The 27,710-nt window shown below is 42.6% G+C and overlaps 1 protein-coding gene and 1 long non-coding RNA gene across 3 annotated transcripts; one reads left to right on the top strand and one right to left on the bottom strand.

Annotated features, from left to right (window-relative positions):
- Positions 1-919: 919 nt before the first annotated feature.
- Positions 920-3,413, top strand: LOC311105597. Of its 2 annotated transcripts, XR_014610282.1 has the most exons (4): positions 920-2,210; positions 2,320-2,436; positions 2,784-2,971; positions 3,093-3,413. It is a non-coding gene; the product is annotated as an uncharacterized lncRNA (long non-coding RNA). The 2 variants fall into 2 exon arrangements; XR_014610283.1 differs by having other exon boundaries at positions 920-2,436.
- A 65-nt stretch (positions 3,414-3,478) lies between these two features.
- Positions 3,479-27,710, bottom strand: LOC311105959 (CAP-Gly domain-containing linker protein 3-like). The gene is made up of 15 exons (XM_084148200.1): positions 27,620-27,710; positions 19,576-19,728; positions 18,189-18,328; positions 13,937-14,030; positions 13,636-13,797; positions 12,899-13,017; positions 10,421-10,657; positions 10,069-10,128; positions 8,137-8,272; positions 7,775-7,924; positions 7,414-7,548; positions 7,171-7,294; positions 6,889-6,956; positions 6,693-6,765; positions 3,479-6,558 (listed from the first exon to the last, which is right to left on the bottom strand). The coding sequence occupies exons 2-15, from the start codon at positions 19,706-19,708 to the stop codon at positions 6,504-6,506; spliced, it is 1,686 nt and encodes a 561-aa protein (XP_084004326.1). The 5' UTR covers positions 19,709-19,728; positions 27,620-27,710; the 3' UTR covers positions 3,479-6,503.

Below are 27,710 nucleotides of genomic sequence, written 5' to 3'. Positions count from 1 at the left end.
GTTTATATAGTTTCAAAGGACACACACAAGTGTCTGTAATCATGGCCGGTTGTGGCTTGATATCATTGGTTAATTTACAGATATAAATAGAACATATAAAAAACAGAAATGGATAGCATACGGTCATAGATACAATTTGGCTACATAAGCCTTCAAACATTTACAATGAATAGCAAAATCACAATAATCACAAGAATGGCTTCAGGTCAAAGTCTACGTTGAGACCGAAGGGAGCAAGGGTCTTTAAATTAAAGATCCAGGCAGCCTCTCGTTTTAACATGTCGAGGTCACCCCTCTCCAAGGAATGGTGACGTGTTCGATGCCGATATAACGTAGGGACGAAATCAAGTGGTTCACTTCCAAAAAGTGGGCCGCAACTGGGTACGTCGAGTTTTTGCACCTAATTGTGCTACGATGCTCCGAGATTCGTACTTTTAATTCGCGCTTCGTTTTACCCACATAATTTTTTACCACAAGGACAAGTTCTAAGATAAATAACTGCCTTAGTAGAGCACGTGATAGCACATTTGATTGGGATCTGTTTCCCTGTTTGGAGGTGTTTGAAGGATCTACGTTTGTAAGTGCCATTATATTGAGCGCAGCCATTACACTTGTAGTTTCCATCGGGTAGAGGCGCAAATAGACGTTATGCAGGTATTTTGGGGTGGTAAATCAGAGTTTACCAATTGATCTCTGAGATTTCTGCCCCGCGAGAATACGACCAAGGGAGGGTCCGAAAACACATTACCTATACTGTCATCGGATGTTTGTGAACGATTCCCCCCTAAGCGGGTAATTAGAACGCAAGAATGCTTCTTTTTGCGAGACTTTCCTTTAAAGAGATCATGTCTCGATTTGTTTTTGATTTTTCTCAATGGCAGTATTAATCTGACCATTTCTGTACCCCCTCTCCTTGAATTTTCTTTGCCTCTCAGCCATATTTCTGTCAAAATCGGATTGTTTTTTGCACATTATTTTGATTCGACAGAATTGGCTGTAGGGCAAACTACAAAGATATTTGCAGCATATTTCAGACAAAGGCCTTACATAACTGGGTTATGAATAACTATGCCTACACAAGGCTGCTGTGAATGCTCACAAAATCGAAGTTGAAAATGGAAGTCTGGGTAGCCCACATATACGAAAGATCATAAGACTCACTAATGCAACTGTCTTGTCTCGGCTACATGTGTAGGATCTTAATTTGAGCCAGTTTGCTACAGCAGGAAAATAATCCTGCAGCAACAGGAAATGTGAATTATTATGTGGACTATAATTAATAGACATTGTTGTTGGGGTACAATTTTCGTAAGGGGAAATCAAGTATGACATTTCAAAGTGGAAATTACAAACTTCAGAAGCCTTTTAGAATAAAAGTCCCATGTAGCTCAGTTGGTAGAGCATGGTGCTTGCAACGCCAGAGTTGTGGGTTCGTTTCCCACGGGGGGCCAGTATGAAAATGTATGCACTCACTAACTGTAAATCGCTCTGGATAAGAGCATCTGCAAAATGTAAATGTAATTTTAAACCTCAAATACACTACAAGTTAAACGTTTCCTGCAGTGCAGGACAGTTCTCCTGCAAAAGGGAGATGAAATTAAGATCCTACACCTGTATATTATTTCCAGAGCGCGTAAAACCTGCGTAAAACCCATAAGTCTATGTGTAAAACAAACAGTATACCTTTTTTTCCTCTGTAGTCTCTGTAGTATGTAGTGACACCTAAATGCACTGTAAATAACTTAGCCTATGATTTAATTTGATAGCACATCTGTCATTATAGTCTGCCACCATTTTAACATAAATGCTTGGCATGTTTATCCACCTTATAAACCCAGAAGCACCATAAGGCACCATAAGGTTAGTATCATCCGTTTCGACCGTACTATCTAAACATTCAATAGACCAATTCCAATCAACCACTGCTTATATTACTTTGATTCAAGGGCATCAAAGTCATTCACCTTTGAACCAAATATATGTTATTGTATGATGAACCTGCATGGACCGTTTGAGATTGATGTCTTCAAAAAAGGTGAAGCCATTATGCACCATTACGCATTTCCTTTAGTACAATAATGTAAATAGCATAATAATGCCGGGTTACAGTTTACAGCTAATCTTATTTTTGAAGTGTCAACGGAGTATATAATCTGGGGTTCATCATAAGACTACACATTTGAAGGAGGACAGTGGCCTTGGTTGGAGAGGTGAGACAAAAAGTAGCCCTGAGCAAGGACCTAACTGTTTTTGAGGGACTTTTAGCTCTGAGCATGGATGCGACCAAAATCTCAAACTTCAGCATCGATCGCATTTTAGGCACTGAAGTGGGACCTTCTTATCCAACTGGAGCCGAATCTTTACAACATTTTGGATGTTTGTCTGGCATCTTCCTCCATGGACACTCAAATCGACATAATGGAAACTGGAAATATGGTATGCCTAGGCATCTGACAGCCGCCCACATGCTGCAGGTTCCGACCATATCACACACTTTTGATTACAGTAGCAGCTACCTTAGCAATGGATCATTTAATTGTCATCTTGCAGATATAAACCTGTATCCTAGTGCAACTCAAAACAGAGTTTTCAACTATGAAAGAGGTGAGATAGTGTTACATTTGATTATTTCACAACATAGACTGTATGTTGAGGCCACAAAGTATTGAACCGTAGTGCTACATTGTTATAAAGTATTAGGCCTATTTTTCAGGCCTACCGTCTTTTTCTCTTCTCTCTTTGCTTGCTTTCGACTACATAATCATGTTTTTTTTTTATCTCAGGGTCTCAGCCTCTGTGCACTTACTTGGACCAAGGTGGAATCCAAAGAAATCGGGGCAGAATGCGCACTGTGTTCACGGACAGCCAGACCAAACAACTGGAACAGCTGTTCGAACAAACGGCTTACCCCGGCGTGGAAGGACGGGCAGAACTAGCCAGGAACGCGGGCCTCGCGGAGGAAACAGTTAGGGTAAGAGAAGGATACATTTGCTTTTAACTTTGAAGTTGTTTAGAAAAGTGGTTGTGAAACTGTGTAGGCCTAAATTACACGTTATTTTCTGGACTTGACATAATTATTTATATTTCTCTAGGTATGGTTAAAAAACCGTCGTGCGCGCCTAAAGAGGCAGAAGAGCGGCACCAAGGCCAAATCCCCAGACTTGGCTACGTCGAAGAGAGACTGGCCAACAGTCTACAACAACCGCAGGTTCATGGGAAACAGCTTATCACGATTACTCTGATGATAACAAGAACATATGCTTTCTTTACACTAATTTATGTTCACTTGAGTTCATAGGCCTTTAGGCCTACTCACCATGTGTAAATATCCCCAGATAGCAATTCATTGGTGGGCATTTAATGTAAAAAGTAAATTCAATTTTTAGACCTGCAATAAATGCACATTTGAGCAATTACAATAAGTGTCTGAGTGATTTATCTCTGAAGTTGTTTGAACAAAAGCAAGCAACAGAAAATGTAGAAAACAACATCAACTTTTATTAGATTCATAGTAAGTTGTAATTATAAACATTTTCATGCTGAGATAACACCGTTGGAAAAAGAAACTTTCAGAAAATAAAGAGCATGCAATGAATATTATTCATGACACTATAATAAATCCAACATTACAGCCCCCCTCCCCCATTACCTGTTTTGGGACACAGACACCAACACACTATAAAACTGGAAAATAAAAGTACACTTAGTGAAATTATCAAAATATATTTTTAACAAACTGCAATGACATGTCTATGAAGAAAATTAACCATAGTTGAGATCAAGTTTTAGAAGAACATGTTTTTTAAAATAATGACAGTACACCACTTAATAAGATTATATCAATTTTCATAATGTCCTCGAATAAACAAAACATTTGAAGAGAGGAGGATTCATCAATGTTGATTCTTGTCATGTTGTTAGTTGTAGATGATAACAAAGTGACACATTGGTGACATCTACTGGCATATTATGGTACACGTTATGCTACCAGTGTTACATTCTGGCAATAACTACACAATTTTGGTCAATCTTTGCCTCAAACAACTTTACTTGAGCATTAAATCTGCCAGTCAACCAACTATTCAACTCAACCATTTAGTAAGTATGAACAATGTTGCACGTTATATTTAATTCTAATGACATTTTCCCAGCATAAGTAGTATTCTTCCTCATTATCAAGCATTTCAGTATGGGGTGAGGATGATTTTCATATCCACTAAACAATGCTGACAATAGTAAAGAAACTCACAGTCCTTCTTGACACAGTATAATTTTAGCATACTTGGCTAACAGAGGACTTTAACAAAGTGAGCTGTCCTGTCAAAGTTTGCAACACTTCGTGTTGAGATAGTCATCATTAAATTAAATGGAATAAACAAAGATAAAAGTTTCAATTGCCACAGGTTCTTAAGTATCCTATTACATGAATTTGAGGTGTAATGGATGAGTTTCTCTCAAACTGGATCTACTAATAACCCTAATTCAGTTCAAAGAAGCTGAAGCTGACTCCCTCATAATATCCTTGTGGTTCAGTGGCTCTCTTACAGACCTAGTCATAACCTTACACTTGCAATATCAAAACAACCACACATTGTTGCGTTCAGTGCCACATTGTATAAGTGGCAATTTCGGAAAACGACAGGGTGCAAGAGTATTTAGACACTTCCTGATAATGAGTATTTTTTGCTGTTCCACGGTGCTGTTAACACAGGACGTTCACAACGGTGTTCAGAGAGTGCAGGAGCAAGTTCAGGTGTTTTTTCTCCACCCTCATGGTGTGCTTACATAGTGTTAAGTAGACAAAGACACTATCCATATCCACATAGCTAGGTACACAGGTTAAATATTGCTGTTTTTGTGCAAATACTCATTGATTTTGACATGAAGCGCACACAAGTTTAGATGGTCAGATTTTTTTTCTAATGCTCACAATCACAAACTTACCAAAGCTTAACGTTGAGAGAAGGAGAGAGAAGCATGAGAGGCTAGCCAACAGGGGATGTAAACTGTGGTAGCACTGAGCTAGCAGGTGTTCTGTCTGTGCAGATTTAGACTGAGATTAACACTATTGGTGCAACAAGGAACCTAGAGATGGGGAGGAGGGCACTAGTTTATCAAGAAACTTACCTTTAACAAGTATAGTGTGGTACCCTTGTAGAGTTCCTATTTCTATTAAAAATAACTTAAATGTGGGCAAATAAAGCTTTTTGCTAACATTACATTTAAGTTAAAGTTAAGCAAAAGTTAAGTTATTGCTACTTCATGCTACACAATAAAGACAACAGCTTTAACAATATTAACCTAAGTGGTTTTCCCTTACATTACCTGCCATTACATTTTGGGGTTAGCAGCTATTTTGGTTAACATAACTTGGATCTGAGACCAACTGGTTCAAAGTGCAATAAACACCTAAAACCAAGTTAGGAAAGTCTTATTTGACCCAGTTATGGACAAATAGAGGCGTCTACATTACCACGATGTAAACCATTGCTAGAAAATTGTCTTTCAAGGGTACAGAATCTATCTGTGCAGATAAAGATGTCCTTCAGCAATTAAGTTGTGACATTATGATTAACATATGTACGTGTTAGCATTACCTTCCCTAAAACAGGTAACAAGTATTTTACAGGGATCTTTCAAAGAATTTAGTAGACTACCGGAGACCAGGAACTTCATTTTTGTACCATGTGTGAGCATATTACAATTTACACAAGCCCATTAACAAGCAAATCAATATTATATACATCATTCCAACTGCACATTTGGGAAAAATCTCAAGAGTGCAAGTGGAGAAATAGTGGATGTATGAATCCTGAATAATATTAAACCCTGTTTTCTTTTGGACATACGAGATTAGAAGAACATGACCATATGTTCATGTCACATCTTTTCACAATAAAAAGGCGTGTTTATGTGAAAATAAATTAGTAACACGATTTGACTCACACATCCACATTTTGGATCAGTCCCTTTAGCACAACAGACAATGTATTACTTTGAGGATAAATGAGGCCCTTGGTCTCCTCGGAAATACTGGACATTAGGATGAAGCAGCAGCAAGTCAAAGTATATCAGTATGTACTTAATCATTTGAAAGGTTCCCTAGTAGAAGCTCCATGGCATAAGAAGTTGGCTGACTGGTCTAAGGGTTTTTGGCAACTTCTGACAGGGTAACAACAAGCAATCAACACCAAAATAGAGAAACGTACAAAAACTAAGTGATTATATCTATTAGATGGTTGCTTTTGTAGGGTTTGTGTCCCAGATTTCGAGTTACAATTATTTAGTCTCATTATTAGTGTTACAAATGGAATGCAGGATGTTAGTTAAATACAAGGCACTAGGTTTTGCTATAGGACTGACTGCAATCATGGGGGGGGGGGGGCAGTGGTTCACTACTGTAATTCTGACAGCAACAGCCAGAGAAAAGCACAAATGAAAGATGGACATTAAGAGGAGAGCAGTAGATCTTTTGAAGTGGAGGAAGAGGAAGGAGAGTGTGGTTAAGACTGCATCTCAGCACGCAGCATCCAGGGGAACCAGCAGCAGAACAGCAACCTGAGGAAGAGGATGAGCAGGAGGAAGAGGAAGAGGGATTCGTGTCACTGGACACATTCATTAACAGGGGCTTATTTCTAATCTGCTATTTGTTGACTCAGAGACAACAGAGAGAGGAAAAGAATAGACTGTACCTGGATATTGAACTCTCAGACGTGATGTCCTTGGGTGACCTCACCGCGTTGAATTTACGCTTTGGCTGGTTCACTAGAATAAACAATGAACATCTTTGGAAAGAATGCAGAAGTGGGAGTAGAAGGTACATCATAACATGGGGTGGTGTGGCACGTTGGCTAACATGACTGGATGGATTTGACCTTAGATACTTACTAGACACCTGGTGTACTTTTTTCACCATCGTGCCATCGCCGCTCTGACCGTCCTTTGGTCCGCAGATTCTGAGAAATCATTAACAGCAGTACTTAGTATTGTACCAGACGGTCAGAATGAAACTTTACAATCACAACAGAGGACGTTGTATATTGTCTAGCTCTCTGTCTGACAATGACTGATAAGAAAGGTAACTGTAAAATGCTTTCTTATCAATAAAGTTGTTACGTTATCTTATCTTAGTGTCAATTTTTGAACCAGGTGTTAAAGGTGTTCTGTTACCTCTGTACGCGAGATGGGGGTGCAAAGACGCCGTACTTGGGCTGGCAGTTGAAGTAGCGGACACCAAAAACAGACCCGTCATGCTTTCCCGTGGGCTGCTCCAGCTCCACACCAAACCAGTAACCTGGACACACATACATCATCAATCTTTAAACTTGATTAAACATTTCTAAGCATTTGTCAAACATTTCTTAGAAATATCACCACCAGTGTTGCAGTGACTTGATTTCACAACAGACCTACCTGGGGCAAAGTCTGTCTTTCCGTAATAGCGTATGATTCCCTGCTTCACACCAGCAACCAGCACCTGGTCTCCAAGTTCCACCTTAACCCCATCTGGGTCCAGACTGGCCATGGACATAGACTTCTTCCTCAGAGCTGATGGAGGAAATCAATCAAATGTTCGTTAACATGTTATAATGTGTTATAAAGTCTATGAACCATGTGTTATTTATGTGTTATAAAGTCTGTGAATAAACAGATGGCTCGTTGTGCTCCTATGAGAATGAATGCCATGGCCCTTGATGGGGAGACTCTTTTGTGGAAGACATGCATTCAGTTGTACAACTGATTAGATATCACCCTTTCCTTTCCTTTCTTTTACCTTTCTCTCTCTCCATTATTTCCTTCTTTTCTTTCTTGTTCTTTCCTGTGATGCGGGAGAAGTCCATGCGGGGCGTCTTGGGTGTGGAGGTGACAGAGGAGGGGGCCTGCTCAACAGCTTTGGCGATTTTTGACACTGGAGCAAAGATACCTTCAGGACAATAGAAGTGATTAGAGAAAACCCTGAAAAAACCTGCAAGCTCAAATAAAATTGACCACAGCTGTTTTTCTGAAATGACCTGTACACAAAAGTTATGAAATAAAGTCTTCTCTTTGCTCTTTTCTCAAAGGAAATCTTAGCGCATTTCAACAATAGATTTAAGTAAGAATTCCCAAAATGTGAGTGAAATAACAGGTGATTACCCAGTTTGGGGGGGCAGATGAAGTAACGCACCCCTCCCACACTTCCGTCGTTCTTGCCCTCTGGCTCGTCCAGCTCCACCCCTACCCACTGGCCACTGGCGAACTCAGTAGTCCCACAGAAGCGCAGGGTGCCTGTCTGTGGAGGAGAGACTGTGTGAGGGCCAGGATTCAATATCAGCTCTGTCATTTACCTCTCCTGTTTACATTGGATTTTGACTATCAAATTGAATTAACCTTATTGATTCCCACAGGGGCTCATCGAACAAAACACATTATTCTTATTATTGTATTATTGAAGGTGATACCAGGCAGGATTAAATAGTTAACAACACTTCTCCACAGCACTGAGGTAGGCTGCACTAGTCTCAGAGACTTCTCTAGACCAGGGCAGCATGCTGATCTGCTATTTTTCTGTCATACTTGACTACTGATATACTAGGCTATGGTTAGTAGAGTAGTCTACACATCTCAACACAATAACATGTTTTAAGTGATTATGTTGTGGTCAGTAGGACATACACTATATATACAAAAGTATGTGGACATCCCTTCAAATGAATGAGTGGATTCGGCTATTTCAGCCACACCAGTTGCTGACAGGTGTATAAAATCGAGCACACAACCATGCAATCTCCATAGACAAACATTGGCAGTAGAATGGCCATACTGAAGAGCTCAGTGACTTTCAACGTGGCACCGTCATAGGATATCACCTTTCCAACAAGTCAGTTTGTCAAATTTCTGCCCTGCTAGAGCTGCCCCGATCAACTATAAGTGCTGTTATTGTGAAGTGGAACAATCTAGGCACAACAACGGCTCAGCCGCGAAGTGGTAGGCCACACAAGCTCACAGAACGGGAACGCCGAGTGCTGAAGCACGTAACACTCACTACCGAGTTCCAAACTGCCTCTGGAAGCAACGTCAGCACAATAACTGTTCGTCGGGAGCTTCATGAAATGGGTTTCCATGGCCGAGCAGCCGCACACAAGCCTAAGAACACCATGCGCAATGCCAAGTGTCGGCTGGAGTACTGTAAAGCTTGACGCCATTGGACTCTGGAGCAGTGGAAACGCGTTCTCTGAAATGATGAATCACGCTTCACCATCTGGCAATATGACGGACGAATCAGGGTTTGGCGGATGCCAGGAAAATGCTACCTGCCCCAATGCATAGTGCCAACTGTATAGTTTGGTGGAGGAGGAATAATGGTCTGGGGCTGTTTTTCATGGTTCCTTAGTTCCAGTGAAGGGACATCTGGGATTCTGTGCTTCCAACTTTGTGGCAACAGTTTGGGGAAGGCCCTTTCCTGTTTCAGCATGACAATGCCCCAGTGTACAAAGGAAAGTCCATACAGAAATGGTTTGTCGAGATCGGTGTGGAAGAACTTGACTGGCCTGCACAGAGCCCTGACCTCAACCCCATCGAACACCTTTGGGATGAATTGGAACGCCGACTGCGAGCCAGGCCTAATCGCCCAACATCAGTGCCCGACCTCACTAATTCTCTTGTGGCTGAATGGAAGTAAGTCCCCGCAGCAATGTTCCAGCATCTAGTGGAAAGCCTTCCCAGAAGAGTGGAGGCTGTTATAGAAGCAAAGGGGGGACCAACTCCATATTAATACCCATGATTTTGGAATGAGATGTTTGACGAGCAGGTGTCCACATACATTTGGTCATGCAGTGTATGTTTGAACACAGTGAGAAGTGCAATACAGCTGCACATTACAGACATAAAAATACACATACAGTAGGCACACATAGGTTTCCAATGCATTTTGAACTGCAGTTAGTGATGCATAGTAAATACCAAATTAATGCACCAAGGGAGACTAGGTCATTTAGTGCAGTCAGTAATGCGGTCAGTCATGGAAATACACCTGAAAACACCTGTGTTCAGTTATGCAAGTAGACACACAGGTCGAGGGCTACCCACCTGCTTCAGGTGATGCAGAGCTGAGATGTCAATTTCATCACTGCTCGATTTTTTGGGGAGCTATATGTATTAACACAAGTGGGAATAAATGTTTGCTAGAATTCACATGTTCTCTTCTCACACAGTACAACAAGCAGCAGGGCTCCACCATACAGGATGAATGAGACCTCATACTGGCCACTTAAAAAAAAAAGATAAAGATCATTGAAAGCCATTTAAATGGTCTCATGCACATAAATGTGCTCACAAAATTCAGCAATTTATTTTAATTTACTGTTTCCAATCTTTGAGGCTCCCATTTCTTACCCTTTGCCTCCCAATTCTGACAAACCGCACACACACACAGACACACCTTCATGTCGTCCAGCACCACACGGTCGCCCAGTTTGAGGCCGATGGAGGTAAGCATGAGGTTGCCAGGGATGTTGTCGTAGTTGAGCAGGGTGGCGCGGGGCAGGTTGCAGCTGAGGGGCACAGAGTCCAGCAGCAGCTGCTTCAGCTCCTTCGCCACCATGGCCGCCTCCGCTTTGTCCAGAGTCATGTCCATGGGGTCAGGGACCACCTCGGCCGGCCCCTGGCCCTTATCATTCTGTCAGAGAGAGAGAGACAGAGGAGGAGGGAGGGAGAGAGAGAGGGAGAGAGATAGAGAAAGGGACATGATAAATAAATTGGCATATTTTTACTGTTTTGTGTAAAAGTCATCCCCACATAAAACAGAATCAGTTTTTATCTGAGACAGTGTTTTAAAAGAGCGACTGCCCCTAAAAAGCAACTTCTCATTTTCAAAAAATGGCCTATGTGGCATCGATATGAGTCAGAAACATTTATTCTAGTGTCAAAATTTACTACAAAGTGTAAATAGGATAGTTTGGTCATAAAGTCAGTCTCATCCAAAACTGAGATTTGCGAGATGATAGGAAAAAATTGTATGTCACGGAATGAAGGGTACTGTAACAGTTTTCCTTTGGTTGGGTTTATTTAAATCCTGCCCACATGCCTACAGCTGGCAGCACACAAGTAACCATCAATTCGGAGCACAGCTGCACGAGACCTCATTAAATGTCCATGGTCAATTTGGTTTGACATTTGATAGCCCTATGGGGCTAGTTAGGGACCATCAGTAAATTACACAATGTACATGGGACAATATGTTAAAATGCCAATAGCTCCAAATTTCAATGACATAACAACTTCAAACCAACTATAAATTGTAGAAATTCATATACAAATATTGAAATAATTTAATGAGACAACTAAAAGGTGTGCAACATGAAAATATTGTGCCATTTACATTGTGTAATTTATTGACGGTCCCTAACAAGCCCCAGAGTTATCCAATGTCAAACTAATTTGCCATGGTCGCACACCAGCTGGCTGAAGCTAATTGGTGAAAGAAGTTGGCTAGCAATAGCTTTCCTAGGCGACTTCAAGACACAAGACCTGGTTAGACTGTTTCAAGTTATCTAGAAGGGTGAGTGACTGTAACTGTGTACTGTTTTGGGAGAGTTAATGTACAAACCATAGTCTGCTTGCCACATACAAACACACACAAAAGAGACACACACATTAAACCACCCCCCCAAGACAACTCTCGTTTGGCTTCAGTCATTTCTTAATGACCAAGCTGAAAAATGAGGCCAAATCAGGAAGTTCAGCCCCCCTTTAAGTTACCATGAAAGTTATCATATCAAAGAGGACATGAAACCTCAGATGTACACCCATTCTATTAGGTACACCTATCTAGTAATGGGTCGTACCCCCTTTTGCCTCCAGAACAGCCTGAATTCTTCTGAGCATTCCACAAGGTGTCGGAAACGTTCCACAGGGATGTTGGTCCATGCTGACGCAATGACATCACGCAGTTGCTGCAGATTGGACGGCGGTACATTCATGCTGCAAACAGCCCGTTCCATCTCAACCCAAAGATGCTCTATTGGGTTGACATCTGGGGACTGCGCAGGCCACTTAAGTAAACTGAACTCGCTGTCATGTTCCAGGCTATGTTTTTCCACTCCTCAATTGTCCAGTGTCGGTGATCGCGTGCCCACTGGAGCGGCTTCTTCTTGTTTTTAGCTGATAGGAGTGGAACCCGGTGTGGTCGTCTGCTGCAATAGCCTATCCATGACAAGGATCGACGAGTTGTGCATTCGGAGATGCTGTTCTGCACACCACTGTTGTGCTGCGCCGTTATTTCTCTGTATGTTGCCCGCCTGTTACACTCTTAGAAGAAAAGGTGCTATCTAGAACCTTAAAGGGTTCTTTGGCTGTCCCCATAGGAGAACCCTTTGAAGAACCCTTTTTGGTTCCAGGTAGAACCCTTTTGGGTTCCATGTTGAACACTTTTTTCTAAGAGTGTAGCTTGCACGATTCTTGCTATCCTCCTTTGACCTCTCATCAACAAGCTGTTTTTGCCCACAGGACTGCTGCTGATTGGATGTTTTTTGATTGTCACACCATTCTTGGTAAACCCTAGACACTGTCGTGCGTGAAAAGCCCATGAGGGCAGCTGTTTCTGAGATACTAGATCTGGCGCGCCTGGCACCGACGATCATACCACGCTCAAAGTCGCTTAGGTCAGTCGTCTTGCCCATTCTAACATTCAATCGAACAGTAACTGAATGCCTCGATGCCTGTCCGCCTTCTATATATATCAGGCCATAAGACTCACTGTCTGTAGGAGTGATCAATCTTCGTGAACGGGGTGGTGTACCTAATAAACTGTCCAGTGAGTGTATACGCCATATTCAATTTCAGCACTTCTGTCTGTAGTTAGTTACCATGAGAAAGAGACATACAAAACAGAGGTCTAGACAGTCAATAGTGCTCTTACCCTGACAGTGGGGTTGGCTCCATGCTCTAGCAGACACTGGACTGATCCCAGACACAGGTTGGAGGCAGCGATGTGCAGGGCTGTGCCATGGTGGAAGTCACTGCAGGTGGAATTCAGCACTACAGAGACAGTACAACCAGCTTCAGATCAAATCAATCTGAATTGTATTGCCAAAGTCAGCTATTATCTTAGTTTTATTCTGAAAGCGTAACCAATTTCTTCCCATAGGGGTTTCTGAAAGCGTTACCAATTCCTTCTCCTAGGGGTCTCTGAAAGCATTACCAATTCCTTCTCTTTGCAGTCTCGTGGTCCGTAGACAGGAGAATAACAATACGGCCGCAATCAATGGTCAGTGTGGTGGAGTGATGACAAATCAATGGTCAGTGTGGTGGAGCGATGACAAATCAATGTAGGAGTTAATGAAATGGCCTTGGGTCAATGCTGGTAGGGGCTGAATGGAGTGTTAGTTCTGATTGGAAGTCCAGGGAGGGGAGGGAGGTGACATACAGCAACATACAGGACATACAGGAGGAGCATGACATAACTGACAAGACAGGCCCAAGCAGGAGCTTTGGAGTGTGTGTGTGTGTGCAGTATTTGAGTGAGTGTACGAACAGGGTGAGGAAAGTTGTCTGGGGAGTGTTTGGGGAGGTTTATTCGTCTCCAACAGCTCATGAGGACTGACTATATTGTTAGTTGGCTAGGTAGACTACATGGGTTGTGTTGATGCTACTCACCTTTGGGTTTGGAGGCCTTGAGGAGAATGCGAATCAGCTCTGGCACGTCGAAGTAGGCTGCGTAGTGCAGGGCGTTCATGTTGGTCCAGCGGCTGCGGAGACTCACGTCTGCCCCCAGGGAAATTAGCTGATTGGACAGCCTGAGGGCAGCGACAGGGTCACCTGGACGGGGTCACACGATGGACAAAATTTGTAGGAAACTACAGTAAATCTTAAGCTAAAAACACTTTATTTTATGAAAGCTTTATTGAGGATTCAGACATTTGAAATGAACAATCAGTTGAGGGTTTGAGAGTCTCACCGACTCCATGGGCCCCGGCTTTGCAACTGTAGTGGAGCAAGGTCATGTCTGTCAGTCCGTCACGGTCGTTGACATGGCAACCACGCTTCAAGATCTAAGAGGAGACAAGGATTGTTCAGTGAACTGAGAGAGAGAGAGAGAAAGAGAGAGTGAAAGAGAGGCTATGGGAAAGGCAGAGAGAGCAGTACTATATTACAGTATATATTACTATCAGATGCCTTTTAAAACACTATGAAACACTAAGGCCAGCCATCACTCACACCACACATAAAAGACCACACCACCCCAGGGCCATAGCCTCTCATCTCTCTGAGAGATGCTCCCTGTGCTTAGCGTAGCCACATTAGCAGGATGAGCCATTCACACCCAATTAGCACAGTCGACACGACACGTGTTAGTGAACTCTAATGATGAGGAAGGTGAGGATGGCTTCCTGCTGTGTCATGAATTAAGCGCTACGTTCATTTCCACTGCATTGCAATTTCATCAGAGGCTATCATTGCTGAGTAGCATACATGAGGAACTGGCAGCCATTTTGGATAGGTAAAACATTTGAGGGACACAAATATTGAAATGATGGCAGTCGTTACTGGAAGTGACATCAATTTACTATGCTATTTCAACTGAATATCTAAGCTTGTACGTGGTACATTGAAAATAGTACCAATAGGAGATAATAGCAAACTATTCATGGCAGCCTTTACAATGTCAAATAACCTCCATCAACGTCTTGCTGAGTGTCAGATGTGCTATGTAAAGCCATATTCCCAATGGTGAAGATTGAAGAAGCAGTGAAACTCCAGTTAATTAGCTCTCTCCTCTGGTGCAAACAGACAGCAGTGACGGGTGCCGAGTGACAAGTGAAAAAGGACCCATCCTGATTCCTGAACTGGACTAGCAACTATCTCGGGATAGTTCATTATCCACCAGTGTCAATCAAGAGAGACGAAATGAGCACACTCTCCTCAAGCCCTGACATTATGCCTTTTCATACAGAGACATGTAGTCCAACTGAATTAACATGATATTATCAGACAGGTCCTCTCCTGAGGCATAACGATGACACCACCATGCACACTTTCATGATTCAACATGAATCCAACATGGATTCTATAAGATGGATCCCTGTAGCTGCAGTGCTAACACGAGGCTAACACTGTCGAAAAGGAATTTGGGGCTAGTAACTGATATTGGTGGAAATTCTTACCGTCCAAGTAGCTTGTCAAGAAGCGGTGGCCAACCTGTACGCGCCAAAGCCATACACATCTGATTCAACTTCATTTACGACCTTGTTAGGTTGAATCAGGTGCGTTACTGCTTTGATTTGAGCAAAAGCCTACACCCACATAGGCCTTTTGCAGATAAGTCAATGCATCTCTGTTAATACAAATACTCTCAAAAAGACATTGACTATTTGCCAGAGGGCTGAGGTTGTTTACTGAGAGTGCAGCGGAGTGGTTCTTTGCCCATATCTGACAGCCTGGTCTGATTTAGAGTCTGTCTTAGTGCAGAGCCTGTCTGGGTAATGGAAAGACCCTATTATCTCAGCCATCAATCACAGCCATCATGGCGTCCCGGGGGACACCCAGGAACTGAGGCAGACTTTACGATCAATCCTAACACTAAAGAGGAAACCGAGTTAACTAAGAGTGTGTATTTGTATGTGTGTGTAGATGTGTTTTTATGGGGCATATCTTCCCTCTCTCCAAGATAGTAGGGCGGGATTAGGAAATGAGTCTGAAACGTGAAGTATGCATACTTTATGTTGATTCACATCCCACCCTCATCACTCTTCCTCTTCAGGGTTATGAGAGTTCCTGCTCCCATGGTCACATTACCACTACTCAAATTGCAGTAATGGTTGGTCCTGCGCTAAAGCTGTGCACTTTCATCTGAGCAACAGCAATATAAAGGGAATCAACTGAAACATAAACTACACCTTACATGACAACATCCTTAGTAAGAAGGTGTTTTTGAAAAATCCACTAGTAGAGCCTAAACTTTGCTAAGGTGCCCCAAGGTGTTGTGTAAGTCATGCCTCCAACTGAAGCCAAAGCCACCTGTCACGGATTCTGCCGAGGCTGCCCCTCCTCCTTGCTCGGGCAGGCTTCGGCGTTCGTCGTCACCGGAATACTAGCTACTGCCGATCTATGTTCTATGTTTCTATGTTGCACCTGTTGTCTATTGTCACACACCTGTGGCCCATTATTGTAATCACGCCTTCCCTATTTAACCCAGTGGCTCCCAATGTGTTTTGTGCGTGGTTGTTTTCATTTCTTGTGTCGTTTGTGAGCGGGTTAGTTCCTCCCTGTGTGGAGAGATTTCTGTATTGTATTCTTTACTCATTTCTCAGTAAAGTACGTTTCTTCGAGTTCTGTGTCCTGCGCCTGACTTCGACCCACCGCATTACACTGACACTCGTGACACCACCAAGCCTCCCATAATAAAGATCCCAATATAAGAGAACCCATTAAGGCACAAGGCAAACATAAGATTAGTATTTCCCAGTCCCATGCCCATACACAGTATGTGTTGTTGAATAAGCATGTGCTGTGTATGGGCATGGGATTGGGAAATACTCATCTTATGTTTGCCTTGTGCCTTAATGGGTTTTCTTATAATGGGATCTTTATTATGGGAGGCTTGGTGGCTTTAGCTTCAGTTGGAGGCATGACTTACACAACACCTTGGGGTACCTTAGCAAAGTTGAGGCTCTACTAGTGGATTTGTCAAAAAACACTATCTTATTAGGTTAGTGTGATAACAAGTCTGTAATCTATTAGCAGGACCTTGGCCAAGTGCACCGTTGCTGACCGGCTCCGAGCCGCAGGAGTTCACCACAAAGAGCAGGTGAACAACACAATTACTAGGCCCGCATCGACTGCATTCCTCCAGGGATCAAGGAAGTTGATGCCTCTGCCCTGTTGGCAGCTCTTAAGAGCATGAGAGCAGAGTAGCAAGCTGAGCACAGACCGATGGACTTCTCTCCTTACTGCAAATGCAGCATGTGGTGATGGTGACCAACTGTAGAGGGTTGCATGCAGCTGAAAGGCCACTGCTCTTTAGATATTAAAGGTTTAATACATTGAAATTGTTAATGAGACTCCAATGAATTTGGGCTAAAAGGTGTGCATTGTTGTGTGTTACAGTATGTTGATGAGCGGTTCCATGCTCTCTTCAACTAATGACTGCATGGTGTATTTTGTTTCCTGTGTGTATTGTATTTTGGTTGGAGACCTGTATCTTTGGTGCACTATGCAGTAATATACTGTATCTGTCTGTTATACTGTATCACAATTATATGGGTCCAAGCACAGAGCCTTGTGGAACGCCAAATTCAACGTTTGGAACATTCAGAAGATTTGGCACCAGTACTAATGCGTGTAGGCCAGGGATGGGCAACTGGCGTCCCACCTCTTTTGTAGGCTCGCGGATAAATTTCCACCAAAAAAGGAACTCATAACTCAAGTTTTTAGGAACTCAGTCGGGATCTCAACTTATTGTTGAGAGTTAAAATATTAGAATACACAAGGTGCAAATTTGATTGTGCATCAGCAGTTTTTTACTGTTATGTCAGTCGGACAGTCACTCAACTAGCCCATGTCAGCTAACATTTTTCAGATTGGTAAATTAGTCTAGCCAGCTACCTAAACTTGTATTAATCATAGCCGAATTACCGACTGGGTGGCCCCCATTGATTTAGTTAGTCACTCTCACTCAGATATCATATTAAAAACTGCAAACATTTCTCTCCACCCTATGGCACAATGTGTAGAATTACAGGATACTGGCTGTAAAACTGCAAATTTTTCTCACCGCCCCATGGCAAAACGTGTAGAATTGCAGCAAACTTTCTTTATAACTGTAATATTTTTTCTACACCCCATGGTAAAATGTGTAGAATTTCAGGAAATGTACTTTAAAACGTACATTTCTCCTTTCCGCTGTCAAGAGCAGCAAAATGTTTTGCTCGCAAAGTAGGGCCCGCCCAACAAAATTTAACTTGGGGCCTCCAAAAGGCTAGGGCCGGCTCTGACGGCATGTGTGGGTATGAATGTGGGTGCAGATCCGTGAGCCACTGCGGCCCCTCATGATGAGTTCAGATTTTTTGTGGCCTCCACCCCCATCAAAGTTGCCCATCCCTGGTCTAGGCCTACAGCTTTCTACAAATATCTTTATGTTTCTGCCAGTGTTGTGTCTGAGCTGTATTCAGGCCTGTTGTCTGCTGAAAATCCTACTGGCAGTAACTCACCTCGTTTCCGATGAGGTCGATCTTGTGCTGGACCTGTGGGACCCACTGACGGATGATGGCGAACAGCTCTGGGATGGTGGTGCGCGGATCCAGCAGGATCTCCAGACATGCAGGATCATTTGGGTCAAAGAATGTGAAGACTGGAATGGTAGGGAATGCCAACAAGATAATTACCCTCTTCATCAAATCAGTATTAAATGTGCCTCTCTTGCCATTTTCCGTTCTTGTCCAGACAGCATATTGACTCATTCTGAATGTGTGACATTAAATATCATATTTTCTTATTATATTAAAAAAAAAATATATATATATATATATATATATATATATATATATATATTTGGGTTGTATTTTCCAGTAGGCCTGTTAGTGCACTCTATTTAATTACTTATGGAGTTTTCTCTGTGGGACATCCAATCTTTCTGTCCTGTTTAAAAGCACTGTTTCTAAAAGCAGCATGTGGTAGATTGAAGCCCTACCAAAGTGGAAACGTTGCACTGTAATAACACAATTGATCTTACTTTGTTTTTTATAATACACCATCATAATAAATGCATTGAAGCTTGTGGGCAAACTGAAAAAAAAAGCTTCACATCATTTTAGCCTGCAGAAACCACTTACATTCTTTGGCATAGAGTGGAATAAGTCCAGCAGTAGCATACTGTTTGCATATAACAGCCCCAAAGCCAAGATCCATCTACTAAAAGGATCAATAACATGCTATAAAAGTCCTTGTTCACTAATTTATCATCATATACATTTTATAACATCTTTTCATTATGTTTCTATGAATCTGCAGAGGTTGTTTTGACCAGGCAGTGGTCTGTGCTTGGTGTAAGGCTCTTTGTGGACCAAGGCTACAGCAGCACATGGCCCAGAGCCCAAAATCCACTGTTACATATAAAGCAGTGTTGAGTAGGGAGCATTAAAAAAGGGCCTTGGCCTGTATTCACAAAACGTCCCAAAGTGCTGATCTGGGATCTGGTCACCCCGTCCATATAATCTTATTCATTATGATCTAAAAAGTAAAACTGATCCTAGATCAGCACTCCTACTATGAGACACTTCTTGTGAATGTTCGCTGCTCTGGCACCCCAATGGTGGAACAAGCTCCCTCACGACGCCAGGACGGCGGAGTCACTCACCACCTTCCGGAGACACTTGAAACCCCACCTCTTTAAGGAATACCTGGGATAGGATAAAGTAATCCTTCTACCCCACCCTTACCCCCCCCCAAAAAAAATATATATATATATTGTAAAGTGGTTATCCCACTGGCTATAAGGTGAATGCACCAATTTGTAAGTCGCTCTGGATAAGAGCGTCTGCTAAATGACGTAAATGTAAATGTAAATATGGGCCCTGGAGCCTGAGGTCTAGGACCCACCATAGTCTTTGGGGAGGGGGGCCTGGGCAGATGGGTGGACCATTGGCCTCTTCCGGGGCTCGTGAACTGGGCTCTGGTACTCAGAGGCCGGCTGGGCCTCCTCATCCACCTTGGCAGTCTGCTCTTTAGTCATTCTGCTAGATGTTGCCGGGCCTGGAAAACAAGATGGATGACAAACATTCCTTGAGTGGCACTACAAAACAAACAGCTCCATCGCAGGTTTCTCTGAACAGTTGGCATACGTCTGTGACTCAGCCAAGAGTCACATGAAGTAGTTGCTTATAAGAGTCTTGTTCCCATGGCAGCCTATCTACTCTGGCTAGTCTATACCCTGCAGATGCCTCTCCCAGAGCAGACAGGCTCTATGTTCGGCTCTAGGGCCTGTGAGAGATGGTCAGTAGTGACTCACTGATAACTGCACATACTGACAAAAGATGAGGACACTCAGGGAGCAGACAGGCTAACAGGCAGGCTAATTTATTGTACCATGTCAGTGCATGCTAATGCTAAGTCTTAATGTCCATCATTGCTCTGGACATAGCTAAAGGCGTACTGCGTTCTGGCGTACTACATTAGCATCGAACAGCCCCCGCGATATGCAACTTTTCAGGGAAGTCAGGAACCAATATACACAACCAATATACACAAGTTAGGAAAGCAAAGGCTAGCTTTTTCAAACAGAAATGTGCATCCTGTAGCACTAACTCCAAAACGTTTTGGGACACTGTAAAGTCCATGGAGAATAAGAGCACCTCCTCCCAGCTACCCACTGCACTGAGGCTAGGAAACACTGTCACCACCGATAAATCTACGATAATCGATAATTTGAATAAGCATTTTGCTACGGCTGGCCATGCTTTCCACCTGGCTACCCCTACCCCGGCCACCAGCTCTGCACCCTCCGCTGCAACTTGCCCATGCCGTGTAGCTCAGTTGGTAGAGCATGGCGTTTGCAACGCCAGGGTTGTGGGTTCGTTTCCCATGGGGGGCCAGTATGAAAAATGTATGCACTCACTAACTGTAAGTCGCTCTGGATAAGAGTGTCTGCTAAATGACTAAAATGTCAATGTAAAAAATGTGACTCTCAGATCCACCCCTATGCAGACGACACCATTTTGTATACATCTGGCCCTTCATTGGACACTGTGTTAACAAACCTCCAAATGAGCTTCAATGCAATACAACACTCCTTCCGTGGCCTCCAACTGCTCTTAAACGCTAGTAAAACTAAATGCATGCTCTTCAATCGAACGCTGATTGCACCCACCCGCCCGACTAGAATCACTACTCTCGGCGGGTCTGACTTAGAATATGTGGACAACTACAAATACCTAGGTGTCTGGTTAGACCGTAAACTCTCCTTCCAGACTCACATTAAGCATCTCCAATTCAAAGTTAAATCTAGAATCGGCTTCCTATTTCGTAACAAAGCCTCCTTCACTCATGCTGCTAAACATGCCCTCGTAAAACTGACTATCCTACCGATCCTTGACTTCAGCGATGTCATTTACAAAATAGCTTCCAACACTCTACTCAGCAAATTGGATGTAGTCTATCACATTGCCATCCGTTTTGTCACCAAAGCCCCATATACTACCCACCATTGTGACCTGTACGCTCTCGTTGGCTGGCCCTCACTACATATTCGTCGCCAAACCCACTGGCTCCAGGTCATCTATAAATCACTTCTAGGCAAATCCCCGCCTTATCTTAGATCATTGGTCACCATAGCAACACCCACCCATATTATGCGTTCCAGCAGGTATATCTCACTGGTCATCCCCAAAGCCAACACCTCCTTTGGCTGCCATTCCTTCCAGTTCTCTGCTGCAAATGACTGGAACAAACTGCAAAAATCTCTGAAGCTGGAGACACTTATCTCCCTCACTAACTTTAAGCATCAGTTGTCAGAGCAGCTTACCGATCACTGCACCTGTACACAGCCCATCTGTAATTAGCCCATCCAACTACCTCATCCCCATATTGTTATTTACTTTGTTATTTATTTTGCTCATTTGCACCCCAGTATCTCTATTTGCACATCATCTTCTGCTCATCTATCACTCCAGTGTTAATACTAAATTGTAATTATTTTGCACTATGGCCTATTTATTGCCTTACCTCCATAACTTACTACATTTGCACACACTGTACAGTGGGGAGAACAAGTATTTGATACACTGCCGATTTTGCAGGTTTTCCTACTTACAAAGCATGTAGAGGTCTGTAATTTTTATCATAGGTACACTTCAACTGTGAGAGACAGAATCTAAAACAAAAATCCAGAAAATCAAATTGTATGATTTTTAAGTAATATATATAATTTGCATTTTATTGCATGACATAAGTATTTGATACATCAGAAAAGCAGAACTTAATATTTGGTACAGAAACCTTTGTTTGCAATTACAGAGATCATACGTTTCCTGTAGGTCTTGACCAGGTTTGCACACACTGCAGCAGGGATTTTGGCCCACTCCTCCATACAGACCTTCTCCAGATCCTTCAGGTTTCGGGGCTGTCGCTGGGCAATACGGACTTTCAGCTCCCTCCAAAGATGTTCTATTGGGTTCAGGTCTGGAGACTGGCTAGGCCACTCCAGGACCTTGAGATGCTTCTTACGGAGCCACTCCTTAGTTGCCCTGGCTGTGTGTTTCGGGTCGTTGTCATGCTGGAAGACCCAGCCACGACCCATCTTCAATGCTCTTACTGAGGGAAGGAGGTTGTTGGCCAAGATCTCGGGATACATGGCCCCATCCATCCTCCCCTCAATACGGTGCAGTCGTCCTGTCCCCTTTGCAGAAAAGCATCCCCAAAGAATGATGTTTCCACCTCCATGCTTCACGGTTGGGATGGTGTTCTTGGGGTTGTACTCATCCTTCTTCTTCCTCCAAACACGGCGATTGGAGTTTAGACCAAAAAGCTCTATTTTTGTCTCATCAGACCACATGACCTTCTCCCATTCCTCCTCTGGATCATCCAGATGGTCATTGGCAAACTTCAGACGGGCCTGGACATGCGCTGACTTGAGCAGAGGGACCTTGCATGCACTGCAGGATTTTAATCCATGACGGCGTGGTGTGTTAGTAATGGTTTTCTTTGAGACTGTGGTCCCAGCTCTCTTCAGGTCATTGACCAGGTCCTGCCGTGTAGTTCTGGACTGATCCCTCACCTTCCTCATGATCATTGATGCCCCACGAGGTGAGATCTTGCATGGAGCCCCAGACCGAGGGTGATTGACCGTCATCTTGAACTTCTTCCATTTTCTAATAATTGCGCCAACAGTTGTTGCCTTCTCACCAAGCTGCTTGCCTGTTGTCCTGTAGCCCATCCCAGCCTTGTGCAGGTCTACAATTGTATCCCTGATGTCCTTACACAGCTCTCTGGTCTTGGCCATTGTGGAGAGGTTGGAGTCTGTTTGATTGAATGTGTGGACAGGTGTATTTTATACAGGTAACGAGTTCAAACAGGTGCAGTTAATACAGGTAATGAGTGGAGAACAGGAGGGCTTCTTAAAGAAAAACTAACAGGTCTGTGAGAGCCGGAATTCTTACTGGTTGGTAGGTGATCAAATACTTATGTCATGCAATAAAATCCAAATTAATTACTTAAAAATCATACAATGTGATTTTCTGGATTTTTGTTTTAGATTCTGTCTCTCACAGTTGAAGTGTACCTATGATAACAATTACAGACCTCTACATGCTTTGTAAGTAGGAAAACCTGCAAAATCGGCAGTGTATCAAATACTTGTTCTCCCCACTGTATATAGATTTTCTGTGTTATTGACTGTACGTTTTGTTTATTCCATATGTAACTCTGTGTTGTTGTTGTTTTTATCGCACTGCTTTGCTTTATCTTGGCCAGGTCGCAGTTGTAAATGAGAACTTGTTCTCAACTGGCTTACCTGGTTAAATAAAGGTTAAATATATATTTTTTAATTACAATTTTAAAAAGGGCTGAGCTATATTTTACAAATAGTATATGCAGCAGCAGATCTCGCACATCCGTCCTGACTATGGGAAATCAGGGATGCATGTACTGTACATTATGTGTTGGACATTGCAGCACTCATTTCTAAGGTGCTGCTGAACAAACAGTAAAACATCTACAATCGTGGTCATAAGTTGAGAATGACACAAATACTAATTTGTGTCATTGACACAAATACTAAAAGTCTGCTGCCTCAGTTTTGATGATGGCAATTTGCATATACTCCAGAATGTCATGAAGAGTGATCAGATAAATTGCAATTAATTGCAAAGTCCCTCTTTGCCATGAAAATGAACTTAATCCCCAAAAAACATTTCCACTGCATTTCAGCCCTGCCACAAAAGGACCAGCTGCCATCATGTCAGTGATTCTCTCGTTAACTCAGGTGAGAGTGTTTTGACGAGGACAAGGCTGGAGATCACTCTGTCATGCTGATTGAGTTAGAATAACAGACTGGAAGCTTTAAAATGAGGGTGGTGCTTGAAATCATTGTTCTTCCTCTGTTAACCATGGTTACCTGCAAGGAAACACTTGCCGTCATCATTGCTTTGCACAAAAAGGGCTTCACAGGCAAGGATATTGCTGCTAGTAAGATTGCATCTAAATCAACCATTTATCGGATCATCAACAACTTCAAGGAGAGAGGTTCAATTGTTGTGAAGAAGGCTTCAGGGCGCCCAAGAAAGTCCAGCAAGCACCAGGACCGTCTCCTAAAGTTGATTCAGCTGCGGGATCGGGGCACCACCAGTGCAGAGCTTGCTCAGGAATGACAGCAGGCAGGTGTGAGTGCATCTGCACGCACAGTGAGGCGAAGACTTTTGGAGGATGGCCTGGTGTCAAGAAGGGCAGCAAAGAAGCCACTTCTCTCCAGGAAAAACATCAGGGACAGACTGATATTCTGCAAAAGGTACAGGGATTGGACTGCTGAGGACTGGGGTAAAGTCATTTTCTCTGATGATTCCCCTTTCTGATTGTTTGGGGCATCCGGAAAACACCTTGTCCGGAGAAGACAAGGTGAGCGCTACCATCAGTCCTGTGTCATGCCAACAGTAAAGCATCCTGAGACCATTCATGTGTGGGGTTGCTTCTCAGCCAAGGGAGTGGGTTCACTCACAATTTTGCCTAAGAACACAGCCATGAATAAAGAATGGTACCACCACATCCTCCGAGAGCAACTTCTCCCAACCATCCAAGAACAGTTTGGTGACGACCATGCCTTTTCCAGAATGATGGAGCACCTTGCCATAAGGCAAAAGTGATAACTAAGTGGCTCTGGGAACATGGCCAGGAAACTCCCCAGACCTTAATCCCATTGAGAACTTGTGGTCGATCCTCAAGAGGCGGGTGGACAAACAAAACCCCACAAATTCTGACAAACTCCAAGCATTGATTATGCAAGAATGGGCTGCCATTAGTCAGGATGTGGCCCAGAAGTTAATTGACAGCATGCCAGGGCGGATTGCAGAGGTCTTGAAAAAGAAGGGTCAACACAGCAAATATTGACTCTTTGCATAAACTTAATGTAATTGTCAATAAAAGCATTTGACACTTATGGAATGCTTGTAATTATACTTCAGTATACCATAGTAACACCTGACAAAAATATCTCATAACACTGAAGCAGCGAACTTTGTGAAGACCAATATTTGTGTCATTCTAAAAACGTTTGACCACGATTGTACGTAAAAGCTCTATAGTATCAGTATGTCAATGCTAATGCAATTTGATATAAAACACAATGGACCCTTTGGTCTATTACATTAATATGGCCTGACTGGATTTCCATCCTAAAATAAATGTTCAAACTCTCATCTAGGGTCAGAGAATAAGCTATGTGTATGTGCTATAAACACCCCTTTATAACAGAACCACTAACACAACTGAGAAACGGTTTATCCCAACATTGAAATGGGAACAAAGTATATGATAGCGTAAATTATTCACTGGGTCTTTTTTGTCACGTCCAAGGTTTGCTTCCTCCAAAGTCTGACTACATGGGGAGCACACCACATGTATCTAAAACAGATCCATCCGGCCTGAAAATTATTACGCTGCCAAGTAATATAATACAGAGACTATATTGTCCATCCATGCCTCTGCTAATCCTTTTGAATTTTGAAAGAAGTCCAGAGAGAGAGGAGAAAGAGAGAGAGAGAGACAGAGAGAGAGGAGAAAGAGAGAGAGATACAGAGAGAGAGGAGAGAGAGACAGAGAGAGCGGAGAAAGAGAGAGAGAGAGACAGAGAGAGAGGAGAAAGAGAGAGAGAGAGAGCTCATCACACAATCAGTCAAAGCCTTATCCTATTGCGCAGCTGTGCTACTGTATCAATCTACCAACTCAAGCATTATCGGGTCAAACAGTGAGGCAAAACAGAGGCCATACAGTGGTCTGTGCTGTATTCATTAAGCATAGGGTAACTACATTAACACAGACGAATTCTGCTGTGATACAGACATGTACTCAAAGCCAAATGAACAACCCCCACTCAGGCAGATACCATCCTTCTGATACTCTAACGAGTTGCCTGTTTCCTTCAGTTGCATCATATTGAGGGGATTCCTAGTCATGTTTAGATATGGATACATAACATGGATACATAGCCAAGAGATATCATAGCCTGGATGATTTGGGAGCAACTGTCCCTTACCTACAAGTCTTTTATTTCTTCCTTTTAATTATACTTTCTTTAGTGCTTCCCATGATTTGCTGCTGAATCAATAGCCACTGCAGAATGGGTGATAAAACACGTTGCCTGACATACCAAAAGGATTATGTTGAAACAAAGGGTATCCATTATATTTATTTATTTATTTATTACTTTAACCAGGTAAGCCAGTTGAGAACAAATTCTCATTTACAACTGCGACCAGGCCAAGATAAAGCAAAGCAGTGCGATAAAAAAACAACACAGAGTTACATATGGGGTAAACAAAACATAAAGTCAAAAATACAACAGAAAATATATATACAGTGTGTGCAAATGTAGCAAGTTATGGAGGTAAGGCCATAGTGCAAAATAATTACAATTTAGTATTAACATAGGGTCCGATGACTGGTAGATAACTATACCTGTGCAGTGCAATACCTGTCACCTATTATGACAATCCTACTAACAGAGTCCAGTAATGGCAGCCATCATCTTCATCTTCTCCTCTGAGTTGCCCTGCTTCTCCTAGTTCCTACCCCTGATCTGACAGTAGTGTGTTTTATAAATGAAGTCTCAGTCACAGACAGCATTTTCACTGGAATAAATGTGATGTATTATTAGCATGAGCACATTATTTGTTTAATTAAATGAGTACTGTATATGACTAAGTATTATGCAACTGTGCTCATATGAGTCAACAAGATGTATAAAACCTGGATGCAAATACATTCAGATAGCATAATATGAGAAAAACCGGTGCAACAAACCTTACAGATTTTGATCTTCTACTCAATTCCTATTGTAATGGAATGAATATCATTTTACCATTTGGCTGGGTCACACTACTGCCATCCTACTCTATTTGACAAAAACAATAGGCCAGAGCTGTATGTTTGAGTCATTAACGATAAATAAAAACAACATATTAGTGTTGCAATGAGCAATAATGCAAAATGTGCATATCACATTGCTCTACAACGTGCATGATGAAACGGCTTTTGTCAAGCCTATATGAGAAAATGTGTCAATTCCTGATTTGTGCGTAGGAGAGGGCGTGTATTCAGCCAACGAGAAAAAACGCCCCGTTGACAAACAATGAGAAAGATGCTGGAGGAGGAATATACACATGACATGTGCAACTATTCATTTGATACAATAACAATGAGAAGACGCTTCATATCTGCGCTGATGTCTTATGTTTGCGCTTATATTATAAAATGGGCGAAAAAAACATCCGGCCGTGAGATTTCATGGAACAGTGTTTCAAAGCATCTCCATCTTTCTAGGCTCCGTATCAAGACAAACACACACAGGCTGTGAAAAACACAGGACGCAAATAAATCTAATCAAACGAAATATACCCAATAATTTGAATCTCGTAATCATGAATGATATTCATCTTACCTCCAAAACAAGCCTTGTTGATTATCTCAAGCTTTTCCTCAAGATTCAACAATGCTGCTGAGGATGCTGCTATACTGCTGCGAAGGTCTTT

Source organism: Coregonus lavaretus (genome assembly GCF_964263955.1).
Source record: "Coregonus lavaretus genome assembly, chromosome: 30".
NCBI classification, from domain to species: domain Eukaryota; kingdom Metazoa; phylum Chordata; class Actinopteri; order Salmoniformes; family Salmonidae; genus Coregonus; species Coregonus lavaretus.
This window is presented reverse-complemented; position numbering and strand designations above follow the sequence as displayed.